At 36.8% G+C, this 21,207-nt stretch overlaps 1 protein-coding gene across 1 annotated transcript in view; it reads left to right on the top strand.

Moving 5' to 3' along the window:
• The window catches only part of UBE2W (ubiquitin conjugating enzyme E2 W), a 55,336-nt gene that overhangs the window by 27,190 nt on the left and 6,939 nt on the right, over nt 1-21,207 (top strand). Inside the window, exons 3-5 of the mRNA XM_036263809.1 lie at nt 777-879; nt 11,745-11,900; nt 16,340-16,415. Of these exons, the coding sequence (XP_036119702.1) occupies nt 777-879; nt 11,745-11,900; nt 16,340-16,415 (335 nt within the window). The remainder of the gene's footprint in view (nt 1-776; nt 880-11,744; nt 11,901-16,339; nt 16,416-21,207) is intronic.

The following is a 21,207-nucleotide window of genomic DNA, read 5'->3' as shown; positions in this document are numbered from 1 at the left end:
GGTCTCTCTGGACCGCAGGCCGACGCTGTAACCACTGAGCAAAACCAGCCAGGGCTATATCTTTATTTTATATTTATGGTTTTAATATATGGAAACAAAGTAAGCTTGCATAGATATCATAGAAATCTATTCTGGGCCTTATTAAACAATTGAGAGACAAAGGAAAGGCCATATAGAACTTTGAATACCTATCAGAGTAAGTAGACCAATGTCAACTTAGCTTCTTTTTCCTGTTTAGTCTTTCGAAACTGATGAGAAAGTCGGTCTGACAACTGCAGTTCTCTGTAGTCATTGCCACTTCTCCCATACTTCTAAAATAATTGATACTAGAATGACAGTGATTAGTTTGGTATTATTTATAAAATTGTTTTAGTCATTGTAGAAATAGTCTTGAAAAATTAAGATAGTATAAATTGAGTAGGAAGAGCATGGACTTGTGCTATTATCATCCTTGTTGAGTTTTTATTTTGTTTTACATGTATTCATTCATTATTTATTGTTTGTTTGTTTTTAGACCTGAGATAAAATTTGGCTCTGTCCTTTGCTAGCTGTCTGATCTAGATCTAGTTATTTAACCCTCAAATGGCAGAGAAGGTAATAGGTCCAGGAGTGTGAATGCCTACTTTTATAATTATTGGGGGAATGAAGTGTGCTATTACATTCAAATGACTCCTATCCCAGTACCTGGCATAGAGGAAGCTCTTAGTGTTCCCTTTTCTCCTTCTCACCCCAGTTGCTTTTATCTGAAGTTTCTAATTTGTTTTTCTCTATTCTAGGTGGATTGTAGACATGGAAGGTGCACCAGGTACCTTATATGAAGGGGAAAAATTTCAACTTCTATTTAAGTTTAGTAGTCGATATCCTTTTGACTCTCCTCAGGTAACTGCCTTGCTTTTTAAAAATTTCATTGTATTTTTTTATTATAGCAAAATGCTAACTAGTGATTTTTTACTAAGAAAAACTTTGTAAAAGGAATTTATTATAATTATGTAAATAGAGTTCTTCCTTTATCTTACTGTAATAGAATCAGGACCTTATAAACATTGTACATTATTGAGATTAGGGCTTTGCTGCTTTTGTACTTCCAAGAACTTAAGACTTTCTTATCCATTGATGTTAGTAAAAACGGGCATGAAAATCTGACTCAGTTCCATGGATTGTAGGAGAATTTAGCATTCTCGAATAACTAGGTACTTGTTCCTAGATAAGATGATAGAATGACATTGTAAAGAGGCAAGTGCTTTGTTCAAAGGAGCACTTCTTTGATTTTTGCATTGACATGCTGTCTTTGTAGCTTTGAGTACTGCAAGAGCAGAATATATTACAAGATGTTAAACATCTAGACATGAACCCCAAATCTGATCATTATAATTTGAGGCACTATCAGTTTAGTTAATGGCTTAATACTTTGACATATTTGAGAGCTGTTTAACCGAGGTGAATGGTTAATCGTAAATGGTTAGAGAAAGGGAGACTCTAACATGACTTCAGATTTCTGTCTTTGTAAGGGTAAATAAATTACTCTTAGTGGCAGAATGATAAGACTTAATGCCAACTCTGTCTAGTGTTACTAGGTTAATGAGGTGTTTTGGATGATGAAATTTCCCAAATACCTAAAATTCAACATGGGTGCTAAGATATGCTATTTTTAAAGGGAAAATCATATCTCATTGCCACTTTAAATAGACTATATATACCATACTCTAATAGAATTAGACTATAAAAAAAAACCAAAGCAAATGTCTTTCTTGTCTCCAGAAAATGATCTTCACTTTCTCTTGTTGCCTTTTGGCTTATCAGCATCACTCTGACTGTTAATGCTTAAAGGCAACAGGGTCTCAAGTATATGAAGGAAGAATGCAGCTAACTAACTTGGAAGTTTTTGACTAGGGAGATACTAGAGGCTTATTGTGAGAGCTCACACATTTTCATCAGGAAAATGCTGGTTTCTGTAAACATGAAACTAAGTCAAAAGTGTCCTCTAGTCCTTAGTATTTATTTCTAAATCAGAGATCAAACTTAAGCATCTTTTGAATTTCATCTTTACTATATGGGCATTTGTAATAAATTCCCCCTATCATCTTATCTCCTATTCTTTTTATTCTTTTTCTGTGGTTGTACTTCTGCCCACCCTTCTGATTTTGGAGTTCTCCAAGTTTTTTATTCAGCTCTCCCCTACTCTTCTCTGACTTGTTTAACCATCTTAAGCAGCTGACTCCCAGGTCTACAGCTCTATGTACAACCTCTTCTTTCTGAAGTTTAATTTCACTACCTTCTTGTACATCCCTACTTGAATAAGTCCAAACATCTCAAATTTAACACATCTAAACTCAGTCTTTTCCAGTTACAAAATAAGAATTTTTTTTTTCTTGGGTTACTATCTACCTAACTGCTCGTGTTGAAATTCTTCCTTTTCCCACACTCTTAGATGCAGTTTTCAGGTCCTTTTGTAGTCACTCCGCTCTTACCATACTGTCAGTGCTGTAGTCCTAGTTCTTCTCACCCCTATCCATCCCTTTACAGTGCCATTAAATTTCTTTGAAGTTGCAATTACTTTATTGGTTTTTAAACATTCACACAGAACCACCATCCCTACCTTCCTCAGTAAAAACCTCTAATGATTCATTATTTCCTGTCAAGTCTAAAAACTCTTGCCCTGGACCACTGTGGCTCAGTTGGTTGAGGCCCACGCACCAAGAGGTTGCCAGTTCGGTTCCCCATCAGAGCACATGCCCGGATTGTGGGCTCGATCCCAAGTAGGGGGCCTGTAGGAGGCAGCCAGTGGATGTGTTTCTCTCTCATTGATGTTTCTCTCTCTCTCCCTCTCCCTCCCTCTATCTCTGAAATCAATAAAAACATATTTTAAATAAATAAATAAAAACTCTTTAGCTTGTCATTTAGGTCCCTTGATGCTCAAGTCTGAATTTTATCATTTTAGCCACATGTCAACTCCATCCATTCTAATAAATAATAATATTTATATTATACTTTATAATGTATTATCCATCCTGATTTTATCGTGTGCACAAGATAAAATCAGGGTGGATAAGCTCTTAATGAAGAGCTTAGGTGGAGATGGGTTCATCTTCGTTTTGTTTTATTTTATTTATTTATTTTCTTTATTGATTTTAGAGAGAGGGAGAGAGAGAGAGAAACATTAATATGAGAGAACATTAATTGCCCTGGCCAGTTTGGCTCAGCGGTTGGAGCATCGGGCTGCAGTCCGGAGAGACCTGGGTTCGGTTCCCGCTAAGGGCATGTACCTCGGTTGCAGTTTGTCCCCGGCCCTGGTTGGGTCGTGTGGGTGGCAGCCACTCGATGTGTCCCTTTCACGTCGATGTTTCTCTCTCTCTCCCCCTCCCACTCTATCTGAACAAAATATCAAAAAATGTCCTCGGGTGAGGACTAAAAAAAAATAGAGAACATTAATTGACACCTCCAACTGGGGATTTGGGCCACAACATGAGCATGTGCCCTGACCAGAAATTGAACAGGTGACCTCTTGGTGCATGGATCGACACTCAACCACTGAGCAATACCGGCAGGCCTCATCCTCATTTTTTAAGTGAAGAAATTGAAGCTTACACAAGTACAATGTCTTGTTCATGGTTTAAATGCTAGCTAGTAGAACAGTCACAACTCAAACTCACGTTATTTCTCTTTTATACTGCCAATTAGGAGTGAGTACCAGTGTGGGGGAAAATGCCTTTATTATCAATTAAGTAATGTCATCTCTGGAAGAGAAAGACCATATGTAAAATGATACCTTTGAAGCTCCAGGGAACTTGTTCCTAATCTTTGGAATACAAGGATTCCATTTTTAACATCAATTAATTTTATAGTTTCTTCCATGTCATAGAAGTTGCATGTTCTAATGTCCATGATTGAGAACATGACAGAGCTACTCTGAGTCCAGTCATACTTTGAAATTGTTTCTCAATCACATCATCTTTATGGTTATAATGTAATTATAATGGGTCTAACAATAAATGTTCAATATGCATATATTTTTCAAGATTTTGGCAGTAACAAACTTTACAGAGGTCCATTGCCCTGGGGCAGTGATTGGGGCCGCTCTGGGGCAGCAAACTGTCCATTCAGCAAAACTTGTGTTTGATGAGACCTGGCAGCACTGGCACTAATTAGGTAGTCTTTCACTCTCCTGTGCAGTGAGCAGTACTAAATTTACGACTGTTGACAAGAGTAGAATTTGGGGTCCGGCCATTGTGGCTCAGTGGATTGAGCACTGTCCCATGGACTGAGAGGTCCTGGTTCGATTCCTGGTCAGGGCACATGCTTAGGTTGTGGGTGGGATCTCCAGTGGAGGGTGTGCAGGAGGCAGCCAATTGATGTCTGTCTCTCACATCGATGTTTCTATCTCTCCCTTCCTCTTTCTCTAAAAAAAATTTCAATGAAAACTTTTTTTTTAAATACATTAAAAGAAAAGAATAGAATTTGGGGAAATGTCCCTAGAATAGACCTGCCTCATTGTGAAATTATTACTTTTGTATCTGTAAGACCATAAACTGTATAGTTTGCTGTTTCTTCCGCTGCTAGGTATAATTAATTTCTCACATTATTTCACTTTATAGTGAAAAAGAAACCTATCTAAATTATGGTGTTTGGCCCAGCCATTTGCTTTAAATGAATCAAGAACAACAACAAAAAACTTTTTCAGTTAATATGGAAGCCAATATGAGACAGTTTTTCATCACTGATTTCTACTACTGCACACTTAACAACCAGCCATGCAGAAAGTAAAATATTTTTTATATACTACTTTTCTATGCTAGGACACAGGTAATGTTTAATTTAACATGTATTTAGCATGAATTGGGTTCCAAATACTCTTCGAATGGAAGAGTATACAGAAATGAAAAAGAGCCCTGGCCAGTTTGTTCAGTGGTTAGAGCATTGGCCCATGGACCAGACAGAAATGAAAAAGCATTGGTCCTACCTTATAATCTGTTCAGTATTTGGATAGGTAGACATTTCCTCATTCATTTTGTAAGTATTTATAGAGCACATAGCATAGGACAGATCCTGTACTAGGCATTGGAGATTCAGTGGTGAACCAAACTGCAAAAACAAAAAATCCTGCGTTTGTGTAGTGTGCATTCTTTTTTTGTTTCTTTTTGTTTTTATTTTATTCTCACCTGAGGACATTTTTGCATTTATCTTTAGATAGAGCAGGAGGGAGAGAGGGAGGAAGAGAGAGAGAGAAACATGGATGTTAGAGAGACACATAGACTGGTTGCCACCCATACAACCCCAACCGGGGCGGGGGAAAAATCATCAGTTGAGGTACGTGCTCTTAGCGGGAATTGAACCCAGGGCTCTCTGGTCCGTGGGTCGATGCCCTACCCTCTGACCCAAACCAGCCAGGGCAAGTTTGCATTCTTGTAGAAAGAGATAAACAATAAGTGAAATACATATATTGTGGGGGGAGGAAGTAGAAAAGAGGAATGAGGGTATTGTAGCTTTGGAAAGAGTGATTAGTGAAGATTTCACTGAAAAGTGGCATTGGAGCAGAGATCTGAAAGAGCTGAGTGAGTGAGCCATGTGATAGGGGCGAGGGGAAGAGCAGGTGAAAACAAATGCAAAGACTCACTCTGGTGCTCATGTAGTAGTCACTGGAGTGGTGGTATATGAATAAGAGGGGGAGTGTAGGGTAGAGGGCATAGGGCAGAAGTAATCTGGATGGAGTATTCATCACAGGTTGTATAGGACATTTATAGCCCATGGTAAGAATTTTAATTTTTACTCTGAATGAAAGGAAACCTTTGAAGATTTTGAACAGAGGAATGGTATGATCCTACTTAAAATCAAAAGGTAAAAGCTGATTGCTATGTAGCAAATTGACTGTTAGGGACACAAGTGCAAGGAGACCAGATAAGCTATTGAAGTAATCCAGGAAGGGTAGCAGTGGAGGTCATGGAAGGTGCCGTATTTTGTACCTGTTTTTAACATTGAGCATACAGGACTTGTGAAGGATCAATGTGGAACGTGAATGAAGGAAAGGTGTCAAGAAAGACTCCACAAGTTTTGGGCTGTGCAGTGGGAAGTATAATTGTATGCTTGGGAGCAAAAGAGGAAGCAGTGACCGATTCGAGTAGAATGAGGGGGCAAAGAAAAACCTGTTTGCGCTGGTACTTAAGGAACAAGAAGAGTTTATGTCAAAGGTGGAGCAAAGCATGAGAAGACATAGTCTCTTCTGAGATCTGTGAGCATGTTTTAGTTTTGTGTGTAGATCATGGAGGGCTACAATAGAGGATGAAAGTGGTATTTGAGGGCCTGTCAAAATGGTCATTTGAAGGAGTTGGAAATTTATCTCAAAGGAATTGGGAAATGGTCAGTCTTCATCAAAACTATGAAGTGATCAAGCTTAGTATCTTTACTGTTTTGCTTCTTTTCCTTTCTGCCTCCTCCTTCACATTCCCAGTTCTTCCTTCCTGCAGATGTTCACCTAAACTCCCTTCCTCTATCAGAACATCCTATTTAAATGAAACAGATCTGAAACACATGTATATTATCTTGTAAATGTCCCAGTTATACTTGCTTTTAAGCTTTCAACTAATTTTTTTTCCTTTGTTAATTTTAGAGAGAGGAAGGGACAAGGAGAGGGAGAGACAGAAACATTGATGAGCGAGAACATCGATTGGCCACTTCTGCATGTCCCCCACTGGGGATTTGGCCCACAACCTGGGAATCGAACCAGTGACCTCTTGGTGAATGGGTTGATGCTCAACCACTGAGCCACACTGGCCGGGCTAAGCTTTCAACTAATTTTTGTTGAAATTTTAGATATTTGATAAATAGTAGGGGAAATATTTCTTTTAGGAGGAAGAAGACACTGTCTCTTTAGTTTTGAAACCATAGAGATGATGCTAAGAGTAGTCCTGAAAATATACTTGCCTTGACTACAAAGCTTTAGAAACATTGGGGCAAAAGAGTAGTCATTTCTCCCTCATCCTTATTTCCCTCCTCTGCATGCCCCTAACATAGACCTTTTGTTTGGTTCTCAGAACTCCCTCACTGCCGAGATCCCGAACTTGTCTTCGTTAGTGTCCTAATACTGTTACCTGTGCTCTTATTCTCCCAGCTCTGTCATGTGATGGCGGTTCAGCTTTCCAAAGTCTTAATAACAGTTTCTATTGCCTTACGTTGTCTAACACCTGACAAGGAGAAAGTGAGTGAACCCTATTCATTGAAGCCTTGGAGGTAAATCGAAGAGAAGATAAAGGAGAAGACTGGTAGGCTAGAGGAACACAGGGCATAAAGGAGAGAATGGTTACCATCCAAAGGAACCCAAGTTTAGTTTCACTGTATCCAGAAATTTTGTCTTTGCAGTACAACGTATAGCTGTATAGTCATGGTAATTATGAAAGACTGGGAACACTGTTAATGCTAATGTTGCTGATACATATTAGATGAGCAAAGGGAAGAATTGAATTGAAAGCTATAACCTTTGTCAGAAAGTCTTCATTTACACTAGACTAATCTACATCATATATTCATAATTAGATACCTGATTTAGTTTATTGCAGTAAACTCTCTGCTTGTATGTTCAGTTTTATAGATACACATTAAGTATTTCATCTACCTACAATTTTCATCAGGATAAAAAGCATATTCTAACATTGTTCCTAGAGAAATCTTGGTATCCATATTATTGATTGGCTATTATAATTATAGCCTATTTTCTGCTACTCGTTCTGTGTATGCTGTGTTTTGGTCTAGCCTGACACCAGATTAGATGTCTGACTTTAGAATTACTTGTAGAGCACCAGTCTGAACACAGTACAGTAGTATGCCTTCATTGTGGTAAGACCTCAGTATTGTGAGGTTGAGCTTGATGCTTGGAAATCTTGTATATGAGTACCATTAATTTCATATTAGAAACAGTTAAACCATCCTTTTTGTCACTACTGATGGCTTTCAGTTTAGATTTTAGTAGTTTTATGATAGTACATTCTGTACCCAAAAGTTACCCAGAGGTTGGCTTGCTTAAAATTTCAGGTTGTATGTGGAATCTGCATACTTAAAAAATTATACGGATCCTGAGCATAGTTCTTTTAGATCTCACCTGCTCTTGAAAATGAGCCACACGGATAGGGTGATGGTTGGAAATTTAGACCGTGAGGACTGCTTCTAATGCAGACTGAGAACTTCAGTGGTGGTTCACATGCATTAGATCTAAGATTCTTTTCTAAAATTGTGACCATTTTTTATTTGTTTTGTTAATCCTCATCTGAGGGTATTTTTTCCACTGATTTTTAGTTGGGGTGGGGAGAGAAAGAGAAAGAAACATTGGTGAGAGAGACACATTGATTGGTTGCCTCCCGCACGACCCTGACCAGGCCCAGGAATTTAACCTGCAACCCAGGTACGTGCCCTCGACCAGGAATCGAACACATGACCCTTTGATCCAAGGTCCGATGCCCTAACCACTGAGTCAAACCAGCCAGGGCTAAAATCGTGACTTTTATTTCCATCAAATAGCTTTTTCTTAAACTTCTGTGATTTCATTTTCATCAGTTTGGTTTATGCTGTGGGGAATGTGTGCAGCCTCCTGTGGCTAACTTTAATCTGCATGACTAGTCTGTATCTGAATAAATTATTTTTAAAATAAATTAGCAACATTCTTATTTATTTCTTTTGGTTTCAAGTTTATTGTATTCAGTTGTTGTCTTGTCAGATTTGTTTTAGATAGTTTTATCAGCTACTTGGGACTCCAAATAAAAAGTTTTGAACTCTGAAAATAGCTTAATCGTCTTTTAAGTTTTCAGAACCTACTTGGCTGCATTCAAATAATTGAAATGTGCATTTCCTCTTTTGGCCTCTATTGCATATTAAGTGAATGATGATTAAGAGAGTGATCTTGAAGAAATTTCTTTTCCCACCACATGCAGAGAACCAGAATAGCAAAGATTACATTAAAATGGCCTGTGGAAACAACTTACCAGCCTTTTACATGAACAAACTGTTGAAAAGTTTTTTCTTTTATTTCAGGAATGCATCTCTGTTCTGTAAACTTAGCCTTTCCATGTTTATACAAAGTTCTAAAATTCCATATCTGACAGGTTAGGCCTTAGGGGTTACCTATACTATGTACAACTAATTCATTCCCCTGTATTTTTGCTTGCTAAAAGTTTCAGACTGGCTGCATTTGCCTGTATGTAGCATGTTAAAAAGCCCCCTGCTTTTTATTTTTTAATTTTAGGGTTACTGAGATCAGATTTTTTATTTCAGTCCCCTCATACTTCAGAGCTGCTCTGTTGATTTCTGGCTCTTCTCTGCTTACAGACTGTGCTGCTTCTGCTGCAGGTGTCTGCTCCTATTCACCCCTTTCCATTCTCCTCGTTTCCTTTTGGTCCACGTTTACTTCTTGGCTCCCAAGCCAAGTGATTTAATTTACCATCATTTCTGTCCAAGAATACTGCTTTCCTTCTGCTCTGTGAATTGGCTAGTCAGAGCATGCTGTGGTGACCTTTGTATTTGGCCTGTATTTCCCTTATTGTTTACTGATACATTGATTCTTTTTTGCCAAAAAAGATGACTTGATGGTTCTTCATTTTTTGGCACTTTGAAAGCACTATTGTATTTGACTTCCTAAAAATAGATGTTACTGGAAAAGAAATAGCCTTTAAAAAATCATTGGGGTCAGGGAATAAGCTCTTAGGCATTGCTTGCATTCTTAATAAATATGTCCTACTGGTCAAATGGCATTTTCTAGCAAAGTGAATAACCTGAAGCAGTTGCATATTCTGTGAGATTAACGCCCACTGTAGACAATCTACAATGTCAGATGAATGTGATAATAAGCTATAGTTCATATTGATAAAAAATAAAATTTAATTTAAAAAATAATTGTGGATAAACTCAAAGTGTGGAATTGCAAGACCATGTAAGCAGTCATTTCTTTTTTGCAGAGCAGTACTTTTTTTAGCAAAAAGTGATGAAAGGGGCATTAGCACTGGTAGATATAATTGAGATACATGATATACTTATAACACAGCTGTGCCAGTCTTTCAGGGAGTTTTCTACAATTGGGCAGGGAAAATAACTTGATGTCTCTATTTTGAGACTTTGCTTTTATTTTAGCTCTCTTTGGTGTTGATGGAGGGTGGATAGCCAGAATTTAAAGGGAAAAAATAATGTTGTAAAGTCATTACCTTGAGAAAAGAATCCTTTTGCTGTCTTATATTAGCTTCAGCCAAGGAAATGAATTCCAGATGTTAGTGTGTATGAAGTAGTAGAGGATTCCTACTTGTATGAAAGAGTGCTTTGTTAAAATGTAAATATTTGTAAGATTGTAATAAAGTTAGATTTGTAGCTAGCTGTTTAAAAATAAAAGCAAAAGTCTAGCTTAAAATAATTTCCCATAACGTGTCCCATATTAAACTATGGCATACCTTACTCTGGCCACAGTTACTTCACTGGCTCTCTTCTCTATAAGTAGGCGAGTATGCCTAGAGCATCTGTTTCGTTAATTTCTGTCAGAACTTAAGGTAAAGTTTCTCCGTACTAAGATTCTGCTATTTTCAAATGTGAGGCAGTTTGCAGGACTGAGAAAAATACTCTTAAGTCTTGTTTGGGAACTAGGGTTTATATTTCAAAAGCTTTACAAAAATTCCACTATACATGTTGATTCAGAATCTGTGTAAGTGGGATCCAGACTTTCAGGTGATTTCTTTTAAAGGCCAGGTCAGGGGTTAGGAATTAATATTAAACAGAATAAAAATGGTACATCTTATTGCACTATAAAATTCTGTTAAAGAATGGTGAATTGATTTTTATATCAAAAATAATTTATTATGAAGTAACATACATAAACATTCTTAAATAGTAAGACTTCTACTTTCTTTGACATACTTTGGGCTTTCTTTGACATATTTTGGGCTATGCTTAAGATTCCTCAGGATACATGAATTTATTCTCCTGCCTGTTTAGATGCTTAGGTAGATACATATAAAAACACTACCTATCAAGATATTCGTTGGATTGTTAGGGCAAAGGAAGGAAATAATAGATTTATTACCTTTCAAAATAGCTGAAGCAAGATTGAGAAAGGAAAAACTGTTAGAAGAATTGTGTAAAAGAAAAGGCAGAACAAAAACAAGAATTGGGAGGCTCATTCAACACCCCTCACACACACTTTTTTGGTGTAAGTACATAGTTATTTGTTGATCAGTAAGTAGTCATTTGTGCCCATCACAATGGATGTGTGAGGAGGTGGAATATGTAGCAGTCATTTCCTTTTGCATGTACACCTGAGGTTATAGATAGCATTGTTACAGGTGGGAGGAGTGTTCTTCTCAGCTATAACTCATATTGTCTCAAAATGGAATACTTTCTGTTTGGAATTTTATTGTATTTGATTTCTGTATGCAGAGAGCAATGAATAAAGTATGAAAAATCAGTCTTATAAATGGAGAATTGTCTTTCACTAGTCTAAAAATACATGTTAATTTGGACATTTTTATAGGGGGTTTATGAAAAAGAGCCAAAATATAAAATAGGTGATTTGGGTTTTTTCCGTTATGACAAGGGCATTCATACATTGAAACCAGTACTTACTGAATTGATGAGAATAAACAAGCAGTTGTTTATCTTATTTCTGGCACTGATTTTACTTGTTTTGTTTTTAAAATTTGGCTTTTAAAATGTTATATGGAGAGTATTTTTTTTTTTTTTTATAATACAGGATATTTGAGTGTTAATGGAATTTTATTCTTTCTTAGGTCATGTTTACTGGTGAAAATATTCCCGTTCATCCTCATGTTTATAGCAATGGTCATATCTGTTTATCCATTCTAACAGAAGACTGGTCCCCAGCGCTCTCAGTCCAATCAGTTTGTCTTAGCATTATTAGCATGCTTTCCAGCTGCAAAGAAAAGGTAGGACTTTTCAGAATTATTCCAGGTCATATCTCTTCTGTCAGTTTAGGTAGAGAAACTATTTTAATGTGCATTTTATTGGAAGGAAAGAGTTAATGCTTTTTATTATAAAGTTATAGGGAATGTTATGTTTAATAATAGATTGGAATGAAAGATTATCAACATAGTTTCCCAACTAGAAGTTAGACATTGTTTTATGTTTCCTAAATAGGAAATACCTGCAGATGTTCTAAACAATCTGAATTTTATTTCTGTAAACATGCACAGGGCAAAAGTGTACAAGAAATTATTATTTCAAGATTTCACAGTGGCAAAGCCCAGGAATAAGCATAGGGAGCTGCTTCCCCCTCTGCTGGCTCTCACCCTGTCAGCCTCTTTTAGAACATTTTCCAGAACCAGAGCTTTGCTATCATAATGATTAGGTTGAAGAAGGAGGACTAGATTACCAGTGGAATTTTTAGGACTTTTCCTCTTACTCTCCTTTACAGATCCACAGATTCTTTGTCTGATGGAGAAGAGAAAAAGACCAAAAAGTCACATGAGTTAAATTTAGGATATCCTTTTAAAGTCCCCAAATTCTCTGCACTCTGGTCCTCTTGTCACTCCTACTTGAGGGTTAGTGCAGCACAATGTTCATGGAGTTCTAGTTTTTAAAGCCTTACTTTCCCATGGGGGTTTCCTTTGTGTTCTGTTTACAGAAGAAACAAACTTACCTTCGAGATTAGAGAGCTGAGAGGTTGTTTTTCTGTGTTTTCCAAATTGAACTGTCATTTTTATTAAATCAATATTTAGAAAACTTTCAAGATAGTACTTTATTTTTAAACAGTATGTTACCTAGATTCAAACACTTTAAGCCACTGTTTGCAAAGTTAAGTTTCTTGGGATGTTAGTTCCATAACAAGTTTCTTTCTTTTTTTTTTTTTTTTATCCTCATCCGAGGACATTTTTCCATTTTTTGTACAGACAGAGTGGGAGGGAGAGATAGGTAGAGAGAGGGAGAGAGGGAAACATCGACGTGAAAGGGACACATCGAGTGACTGCCACCCACACGACCGACCAGGGCCGGGGACAAACTGCAACCGAGGTACGTGCCCTTAGCGGGAACCGAACCCGGGTCTCTCAGGACCGCAGGCGGACGCTCTAACCACTGAGCCAAACTGGCCAGGGCCATAACAAGTTTCTTGGTGTTAGATTTAAAAGGGGAGCAGGGGGAGGTTTTGTGCAACTAGGCATGGGAAATAATGGGTTAATTTGTATTTTTTAAATTATAGCTTTAAGAGCCTTTACTATGAAATTTTATATACCATCTGAGAAAGGAAATTAATTTGGGCACTTAAACTTTTTATTTTATTTTATTTTTTAAATATGTTTTCATTGATTATTTTTTTTCAGAGAGAGGAAGTGGGGAGGGAGAGAAACATCTGTGTGTGAGAGATACATCGATTGATTCATTGCTTCCTACATGCACCCCAACCAGGGATCGAACCCACAACCTGGATATGTGCCCTGACTGGGAATTGAACTGGTAACCTTTTGGTGCACTGGACGATGCTCAACCAACTCAGCCTCTCTGGCCAGGGCAGGAAGTTGAACTTGTGACACACCATTAGTTAAAACATGTATCTCCATTCAGAAATATTAAAATGTGCAGGAAAAACGTACATCTCAGAAGAGATGAAATAGGGTACTTATTCTTTAATGTTAGTATTACTTTTTGACATTAGTTTCCTCTTTGCTGTTGGCTTTTCTAAGAGGCATTTTAAGGCTACACTTGAGCTTTTGTTAACTTCATTGTCTTTGGAAACAAATCTTACTCATTTACTACTTTCATATTTTCTCTTCCCCCAACTCCACGTCCAGCACACATACCAATTTGAAGCTTTTTTCCCCCCCTTTATTGATTTGAGAGAGAGGAAGTGAGAGGGAGAGAGAGATAGAAACATCAATGAGAGAGAACATCAATTAGCTGCCTCCTGCATGCCCCACAACCTGGGCATGTGTCCTGACCGGGAATCGAACCAGCAACCTCTTGGTGCACAGGTTGACGCTCAATCACTGAGCACACCGGCTGGACCAGTTTTAAGCTTTTAAGAGTAGAGCGGAGCAGTTTGCAATGACAAGGACTTCTATGTACCTGCTAATGTTTAGTGTCTATAGAAAGGTGAGGCAATAACATAGGATTGAATAAGAAAAGTTAAGAGATAAATAGTGATATCTGCATATAGCTTTTACATACGCCTCATATTAACTTTTGTTTACATTTAAATGTAATAATTTACTATTAAAAACTAGAAAAGCATTATTCTCTGCTGCCTCCATCTTTTTCTGAGCCTTACCATCCCTCACACTCTAGTTGTTTGCTACTGTTTCTTGCACACTTAGTATATAAGACTAATCATTCCATCTAAATTATTGATAAACTGTACTATGTAATATATTCAACCAAGATGATACTCTGGAAATCAGAATTCAGGCAGCATTAGTTCCGTGAAATATGATGAAATTCAGCAGAAATTTATTAGGTACCTACTATATGTTACTTTTACTGTGCTGAGTAGTAGGTTACAAAGACAAAGAGGAAACTTACTTTTCATTACAGGGATCTAGCCTTAAATAAGCTTTAAAAAGTCTTTTAAATATTCAACCAAAAACTCTTCTAGTAAAACAGGTAAATTCTATTCTGTGGTAGACATGTTTGTATGAGTTTCACTTTACTACTCTACTCTTTTAGTACAAATTTTAATTTTTACTATAGGCATTTGAGAACTTTGATTTAGTCATAATTCTTTCATTCCAGTTTCCCTTTTCATAGTTAAGAACGGTTTCCTAAACTGAAGGCATTTAAATCTGTTATGTCAGTAGGTTTTAGTAAAGATAGTTTCTGACATTGAGGCTAGGAGTTTTTCAGTAATCTACCCTTTATTCTCAGTGCTCTTATAATATAGATAGACCAAACTTCCCAGCATATATTCCATTTCTAAAACAACTTTGGTAATCATCTTTTTATATAGTTTATTTTTTTCTAAGAACCCAGTCTCCCTGATCACTCACCAGTTTGGTTGTATTCTTGACTTAAGCAAATAAAATGAGTTGTTTTTTTCCTTCTTAAATATTTTTTTAATTGGGTTCTAATAAATATACACATAGAAGTAGTTTATGAATTATTTGCCACAGTAGTAACAATTCATTCCACATGAATACTGGTTATGACTTTGCAGAACAAACAACTGCAGATCATCTATTCTTTGAAGTAGTCAGGCATCTAATTTCATAATACAGTCGTCCCTCACCACTTCGCGCTTCGACTTGCACAGCTTCACTCTGTCTTGGTTTTATACTATATTTGAAAAACCACAAGAGTGAAGCTGCGAAAGTCGAAGCTCAAAGTGGCGAGGGCCGACTATATAAAGAACCCTACTTCGTGGAAATTAATTTATCGTGGTAGAATCTGGAACTGATTAACTGCGATAAAGAGGGCCGACTGTATTAATTTTTCAGGAATTTCCTCAAATTGTTTTAACAGGGTAATCTTAGGATAGTTGTTAGATGTCTTATGCTCTACTGTTCCCTTTTGTTAAGTTAATATTAACTCATAGGGGCATTATAAGGCTCAGCTAAGATCAGAGTCATGTATGTGAGTTTTAGAGGTGCCAACCGCCTGTTTTCCTTCCTGCTATCTAGGTAATCCTGCTCTTTGTTGCCTTTTGTTGAACCTATCCTATTATCTACACACCTGCCCTCAGTGACTTTAGTAGAGATTTGACATGTTTCCAAATCTTTAGTGTCACGTATTTCTTGTGTCTGATTAATACACAATAGTTTCCAGGACAATTCTCTTCTATAATCTATCTTCGGTGTTGGCATCACTGTTTCTAATCCCTTGTAGAGCTACCATATGTCTGTAATGTAATAGTCAGGGCACATGTACAGCAGAAATGCCAATATGTCTTTTCCCCTTTTTTCCTGTTATATTATCTGGAAACTGAATCATTTGATCTGTCCTTAGTGATCTTATAGAAAAGCAGTAATCCTTTGTGGAGGTATATAAATTGCATTAGTTTCTCAGACAAATCTAATTAGGTAGACTTTTTTGGTTTTAATGAGCTCACAAAAGTAATTAATTAAATTATTTCTAGGAAGATAAGAGAAATGAAATCAAACTTTTTTACAACCTAATGCTCCCACTTTTGGTTGATAGTCATCTTTAGTAATCCCACTGGAACCTAACCCAAACCACACTGCACACCCCTAGTTTTTAAAAAGCAATTTCTGTGTCAAAGAGTCTATATTCCCTAGGATTTTTTTCAGTTATGCCATCATAAGTTATATTTCTTTATGCATTTTATAATAATTTTGCTAAAGCTTTTATTAAAACTATCTCTCCCTTATGTATTCCTGTTTTACAACTTCTTACCTATTTAAACTCTTTTCGGTTTCAGAGACGACCACCAGATAATTCTTTTTATGTTCGAACATGTAACAAGAATCCAAAGAAAACAAAATGGTGGTATCATGGTAAGCAGTTTTATTTTAGAATAACTTTTTAGCATTTTGGTTTGAAAGATTATATATCTATTTGCTTGAAAAAAAGAAGGGAACATAATTGTTGAATTTTTGTAATATGGAGAAAATTCTTTAAAATACTTTAAGATCTTTTATGAGTAAGTTAGACTAGCTTCTTAATGGGGCATCATACAAGTAAAATCTGAAATGGCTTTAACATCTTGAAACTACCATTTTATTACAAAAAAAGTCCTTAATCATCTTTAGACCAAATTAGAGCTAGTTATTGGGAAATCTGCTGTTTGAAATAGAAGTTTTGATGCCTGTGTACTCCTTTAGTTCTGATACTGTTCTTGGGGAGGGGGAACCACATTGTTAGAGCTGACCCATTAAATTAAAGAAAGTACTTCTATTCTAATAGTTATTCCTCAAAAAATTTGAGGTTCTGCTAATTGTACCTTTATGTATGTAATACTCTCAATAATTTTAAATTTCTGTTCTTTGTGGGGAGGGTGACAGTAGCTTTTATAATTGAAAGCCGCTAGCATCTTTTCTAAACTGACCTTACTGCTTCACCAAAGAGATATTTAAAATTTTTTAAAGTTTATATTTTCAATGTACTTTTTGAAGCAAGTGAGCAAAACCCACCTCCTGTGACTTTATATACATAAGAATGTTTCCTTTGTTTTTAGTGTTACCTAATAGAACTGATAAAACTAATGAGTAGGAATGGAGCCATTCCTCCTTTCCTTTCTATCCATTATGAAACCTGCTACCTCAGTTAATTTGAGTCACTTAAAAACTTTTTTAAATTATAGGAATTCTTTAGGTGTTGAAATAAAAGATGACTGGAGTTAATACACTATTCCAGCAGTTACAGGTTTAAGTACAGTGAAAGAAGAGCCACAAAATTGGAATATTTGGGATAATGTTAATGAGAAATACAGATGACCTAGAAGAAGAAATACCAGCACTTTTAAGAGCTGTGAAAAAAATACTTTGATGAGAAACCAGTATTATTTTTTAAAATGTGTATTCTTGACAAATTATAGGTTTAATGTAAGTCAGTAAAAATCCAATGGAATGATGGAGTGGGTGTTTTAAAAGTTTGGGGGAAAATGACTGGTAAAAAGAAATCATTTTGAATTTTGAACTAAAAAGTAAAGAAGGAAAATTAATCCACCAGACATCAAAACATATTGCTGCAAGAATAGACACTGAAATACAATTACTCTCTTCTAGGTCTTTTTGTATATAAAATTTGTCACAAATCAGTGAGAAGGGAAAAAGTTACTTAGTAAATAATTTTGTTAGAAAATTGGTAATCATTTTGGGAAAGAAGAGTTTACATTTTTAATTTATATATAAAATATTTCCTGTGGGTTGAATTAAGTAATTTTTTAAATGCAACAGTAGAAAAGTTGTTTTGTTTTTTTAAGTTGGGTATCATCTCTGGAGGAAGGAAGCATTTCTGAAATTAAAGGGAATCACAGAGTGGAAGGGAGGGAGAGAAAGAGAGAAACATGGATGTGAGAGAGACACATTGATCGGTTGCCCCCCACATGACCCTTACTGGGGATGGGAATTGAACTGCAACCCAGGTAACATGCCCTTGGCTAGAAATCAAACCCGTGACTCTTCACTCCACAGACCAACACTTTAATCACTGAGCCATACCGGCCAGGGCAAGAAATTAAACATTTTAGTTTTATGAAAATGTAAACCCTTTATAAAAGTACCAAAAACCTTCAAATCACTGTCACTATAAAGTTAAAAAAAATTGTAAACATGGTTTTAAAAAAGTTAAACTTTTTTTTTTTTTTTTTATCCTCATTCGAGGACATTTTTCCATTTTTTGTACAGACAGAGTGGGAGGGAGAGAGAGGAAGAGAGAGAGAGGGAAACATCGATGTGAAAGGGACACATCGAGTGGCTGCCACCCGCACGACCAACCAGGGCCGGGGACACACTGCAACCGAGGTACATGCCCTTAGCGGGAACCGAACCCGGGTCTCTCCGGACTGCAGGCGGACGCTCTAACCGCTGAGCCAAACCGGCCAGGGCAAAAGTTAAACTTTTTTAAAGTAACTTATTAAAAATAAAGACCATTTATGAAAGTTTCTTAAACATAAATACAATTAATTAAAAGTATAGGCAAAAAAACTTAACACACAAAATAATTACAAATTTTGCCCTGGCCTGTTTGGCTCAGCGGTTAGAGCGTTGGCCAGCGGTCCAGAGAGACCCGGGTTTGGTTCCCGCTAAGGGCACGTACCTCAGTTGCAGCAGTTTGTCTCTGGCCCTGGTTGGGTTGTGTGGGTGGCAGCCACTCGATGTGTCCCTTTCATGTCAGTGTTTCTCTCTCTCTCTTCCTGTGTCTCCCTCCCACTCTATCTGAACAAAAAATGAAAAAATGCCCTCGGGTGAGGATAAAAAAAAAATAATAATAATTACAAATTTAATATTTTAAAATTTATTGAATTAGCAGAATTTTATAAATGAGTGCAGTGCTGGAATAAAGTAATAGGTAGAATAAAATAGTGTTTCTTGCTGATTGGATAGCAACTTAATGTAGTCCTTTAAGAAAGCAGTTCAGCAATATTTAATAAGCTTGAAGTTGAAGATCAACATTTTTGTCTTAGTTACTAAACTTCTGAGAATTCGTCCTAAGAAAATCGTCTTTAACACAAGAAACATTTTATGCATGAAATGGTCAGTGGAACATTGTTTATAATATACACTCAATTCCTTATTCTCCATGTTGTTGCCTCTCCATATGCTATTTGCCTGGAATGACTCCTTCCACACACACCCTCTCTCCTTGGGAATTCCTTTACCAAAGCCTTGTTGGTTACTCCCTCTTTTAAGGAATCTAATAAACTTTTTTACTGTGCCTAGACTACTGGTTTTGTTTTAGTTTTTGAGATATCCCCAGATCATTCTGATACATATGGGTCACTTGAGAACTTCTGTTTCAGGGATTCTTAGCTATAAAAGGATAGCTTTCCAAATAAGATGCATTGATAATCAGACTTCAGGAGTTCTTTCTGAGCACTGAAGTGCCACCAAAACTTTTAACGAGACCCTACTTTTTTGTTGTTAATTCTCACTTGAAGATATTTTTCCATTGATTTTTAGATAGAGTGGAAGAGAAGCGGGGGGGAGAGAGAGAAACATTGATGTGGAGAGCCACATCGATTGGTTGCCTTCCATACGTGCCCTGACGGGCTGGGGATTGAACCTGCAACCCAGGTATGTGCCCTTGACTGAGAATCAAACCTGTTACCCTTCATTGTTTGGGCTGATGCTCTAACCACTGTACAACACCACCCAGGGCATCATAAGAACCCACTTTAATTAAATGACCCTTTACTTCAATTTACATTGCTGGCTTCTCATTCTTTTACATCCACTCACCTTCTGGGACCAAACATTATGCTGCCTCTTTGTTCTGTGCCTCTAAAGTGTTCCTAAGATACTGATCATTTTATTTCAGACGCAACCTCACTAATAACAGAAAAATTCCATTGTCTTTTGTAGTGTTTTTAAACAAGTGTTAAAATTTGAGAGGAAATTATCTTAGAGTGGTGAATTTTGAAATATAACCCTCTCTTGCCCAGCTGTGGTGGTTCAGTTGGTTGAGTGTTGTCCTGTGCACCAAAAGTTTGCCCAGTCAGGGCACATATCCTTGGTTGGGGCATGTACAGAGGCAGCCGATCAATGTTTCTCTCTCATATTGAAATTCCTCTCTCTTTGTCTCCTTTCCTCTCTCTAAACATATTTTTGGGTGAGGATTTAAAATAAAGAAAGTAATAATCCTCTGCACCACTATATCCCACCTCAGTGTTAGATGGTGTATTTCTGTTATTCCCTTCCTTACTCCCTCATAGGGAAATTTATAAAAAATAATCATCTTTGGCCCTGGCCGGTTTGGCTCAGCGGTTAGAGCGTCGGCCTGCAGTCCTGAGAGACCCGGGTTCAGTTCCCACTAAGGGCGCGTACCTCGGTTGCAGTTTGTCCCCAGCCCTGGTCGGTTGTGCGGGTGGCAGCCACTCGATGTGTTCCTTTCACGTCGATATTTCTCTCTCTCGCTCTCTGTTCCTCTCTCTCCCTCCCACTCTACCTGAACAAAAAATGGAAAAATGTCCTCCGATGAGGATAAAAAAAAATAATAATAATAATAATCATCTTTGAAGCTCTCTAATGCTGCCTTATATAGTTGTAAGGACTTATGAGAAGTCCTTTATCTAAGAATACTTCCAGCACTTCTTCTTTTCTGCTTTTGAATAAGAAATGGAGAAAAGTCACATAGTGATACTAGAAATATAAAAATTAATTCTTTAAAATAAAATATACTTCATAGTAGAAGTTGTTTCAATAGTTAATGGTTTTTATCTGTTACTGAGGAAGCCATACTTTCATAACTAAACTAGAAAAATCTTTCTATAGTTTGAGGATGGATCATCTCTACGTAGTCAAAAAGTGCCAAGAAAAGAGAGACTTTTTAAGCGGAATTTCCCTCTTATTTAATGTAAAATAGTCCAGGGTTTGTATAGGAATTAATTTTCTCAATAAACAGATTGAAAACATTCTCTCTTCCTCTCCTTTCTACTGAAATACAAATTAGTCCTTTTTTAAAGGCACTGGATTCTAATTCAACTAAATCATGACTATCCTAGTCCTTTTTCAGTTCTGAGATGGTATTCTAGCCCCAGGAACAGATGGTTGGTATGTTTTTTTTTCCATAGGTAATTCTCTTTTCAGTATTCTCAGTTCATTAACTTACAATGACTGTTCTTTTTTT

Source organism: Molossus molossus, unplaced genomic scaffold (assembly GCF_014108415.1).
Source record: "Molossus molossus isolate mMolMol1 unplaced genomic scaffold, mMolMol1.p scaffold_m16_p_16, whole genome shotgun sequence".
Classification (NCBI taxonomy): Eukaryota; Metazoa; Chordata; class Mammalia; order Chiroptera; family Molossidae; genus Molossus; species Molossus molossus.
Note: the sequence above shows the minus strand (reverse complement) of the source record. Positions and strands in the feature narration are given on the sequence as shown.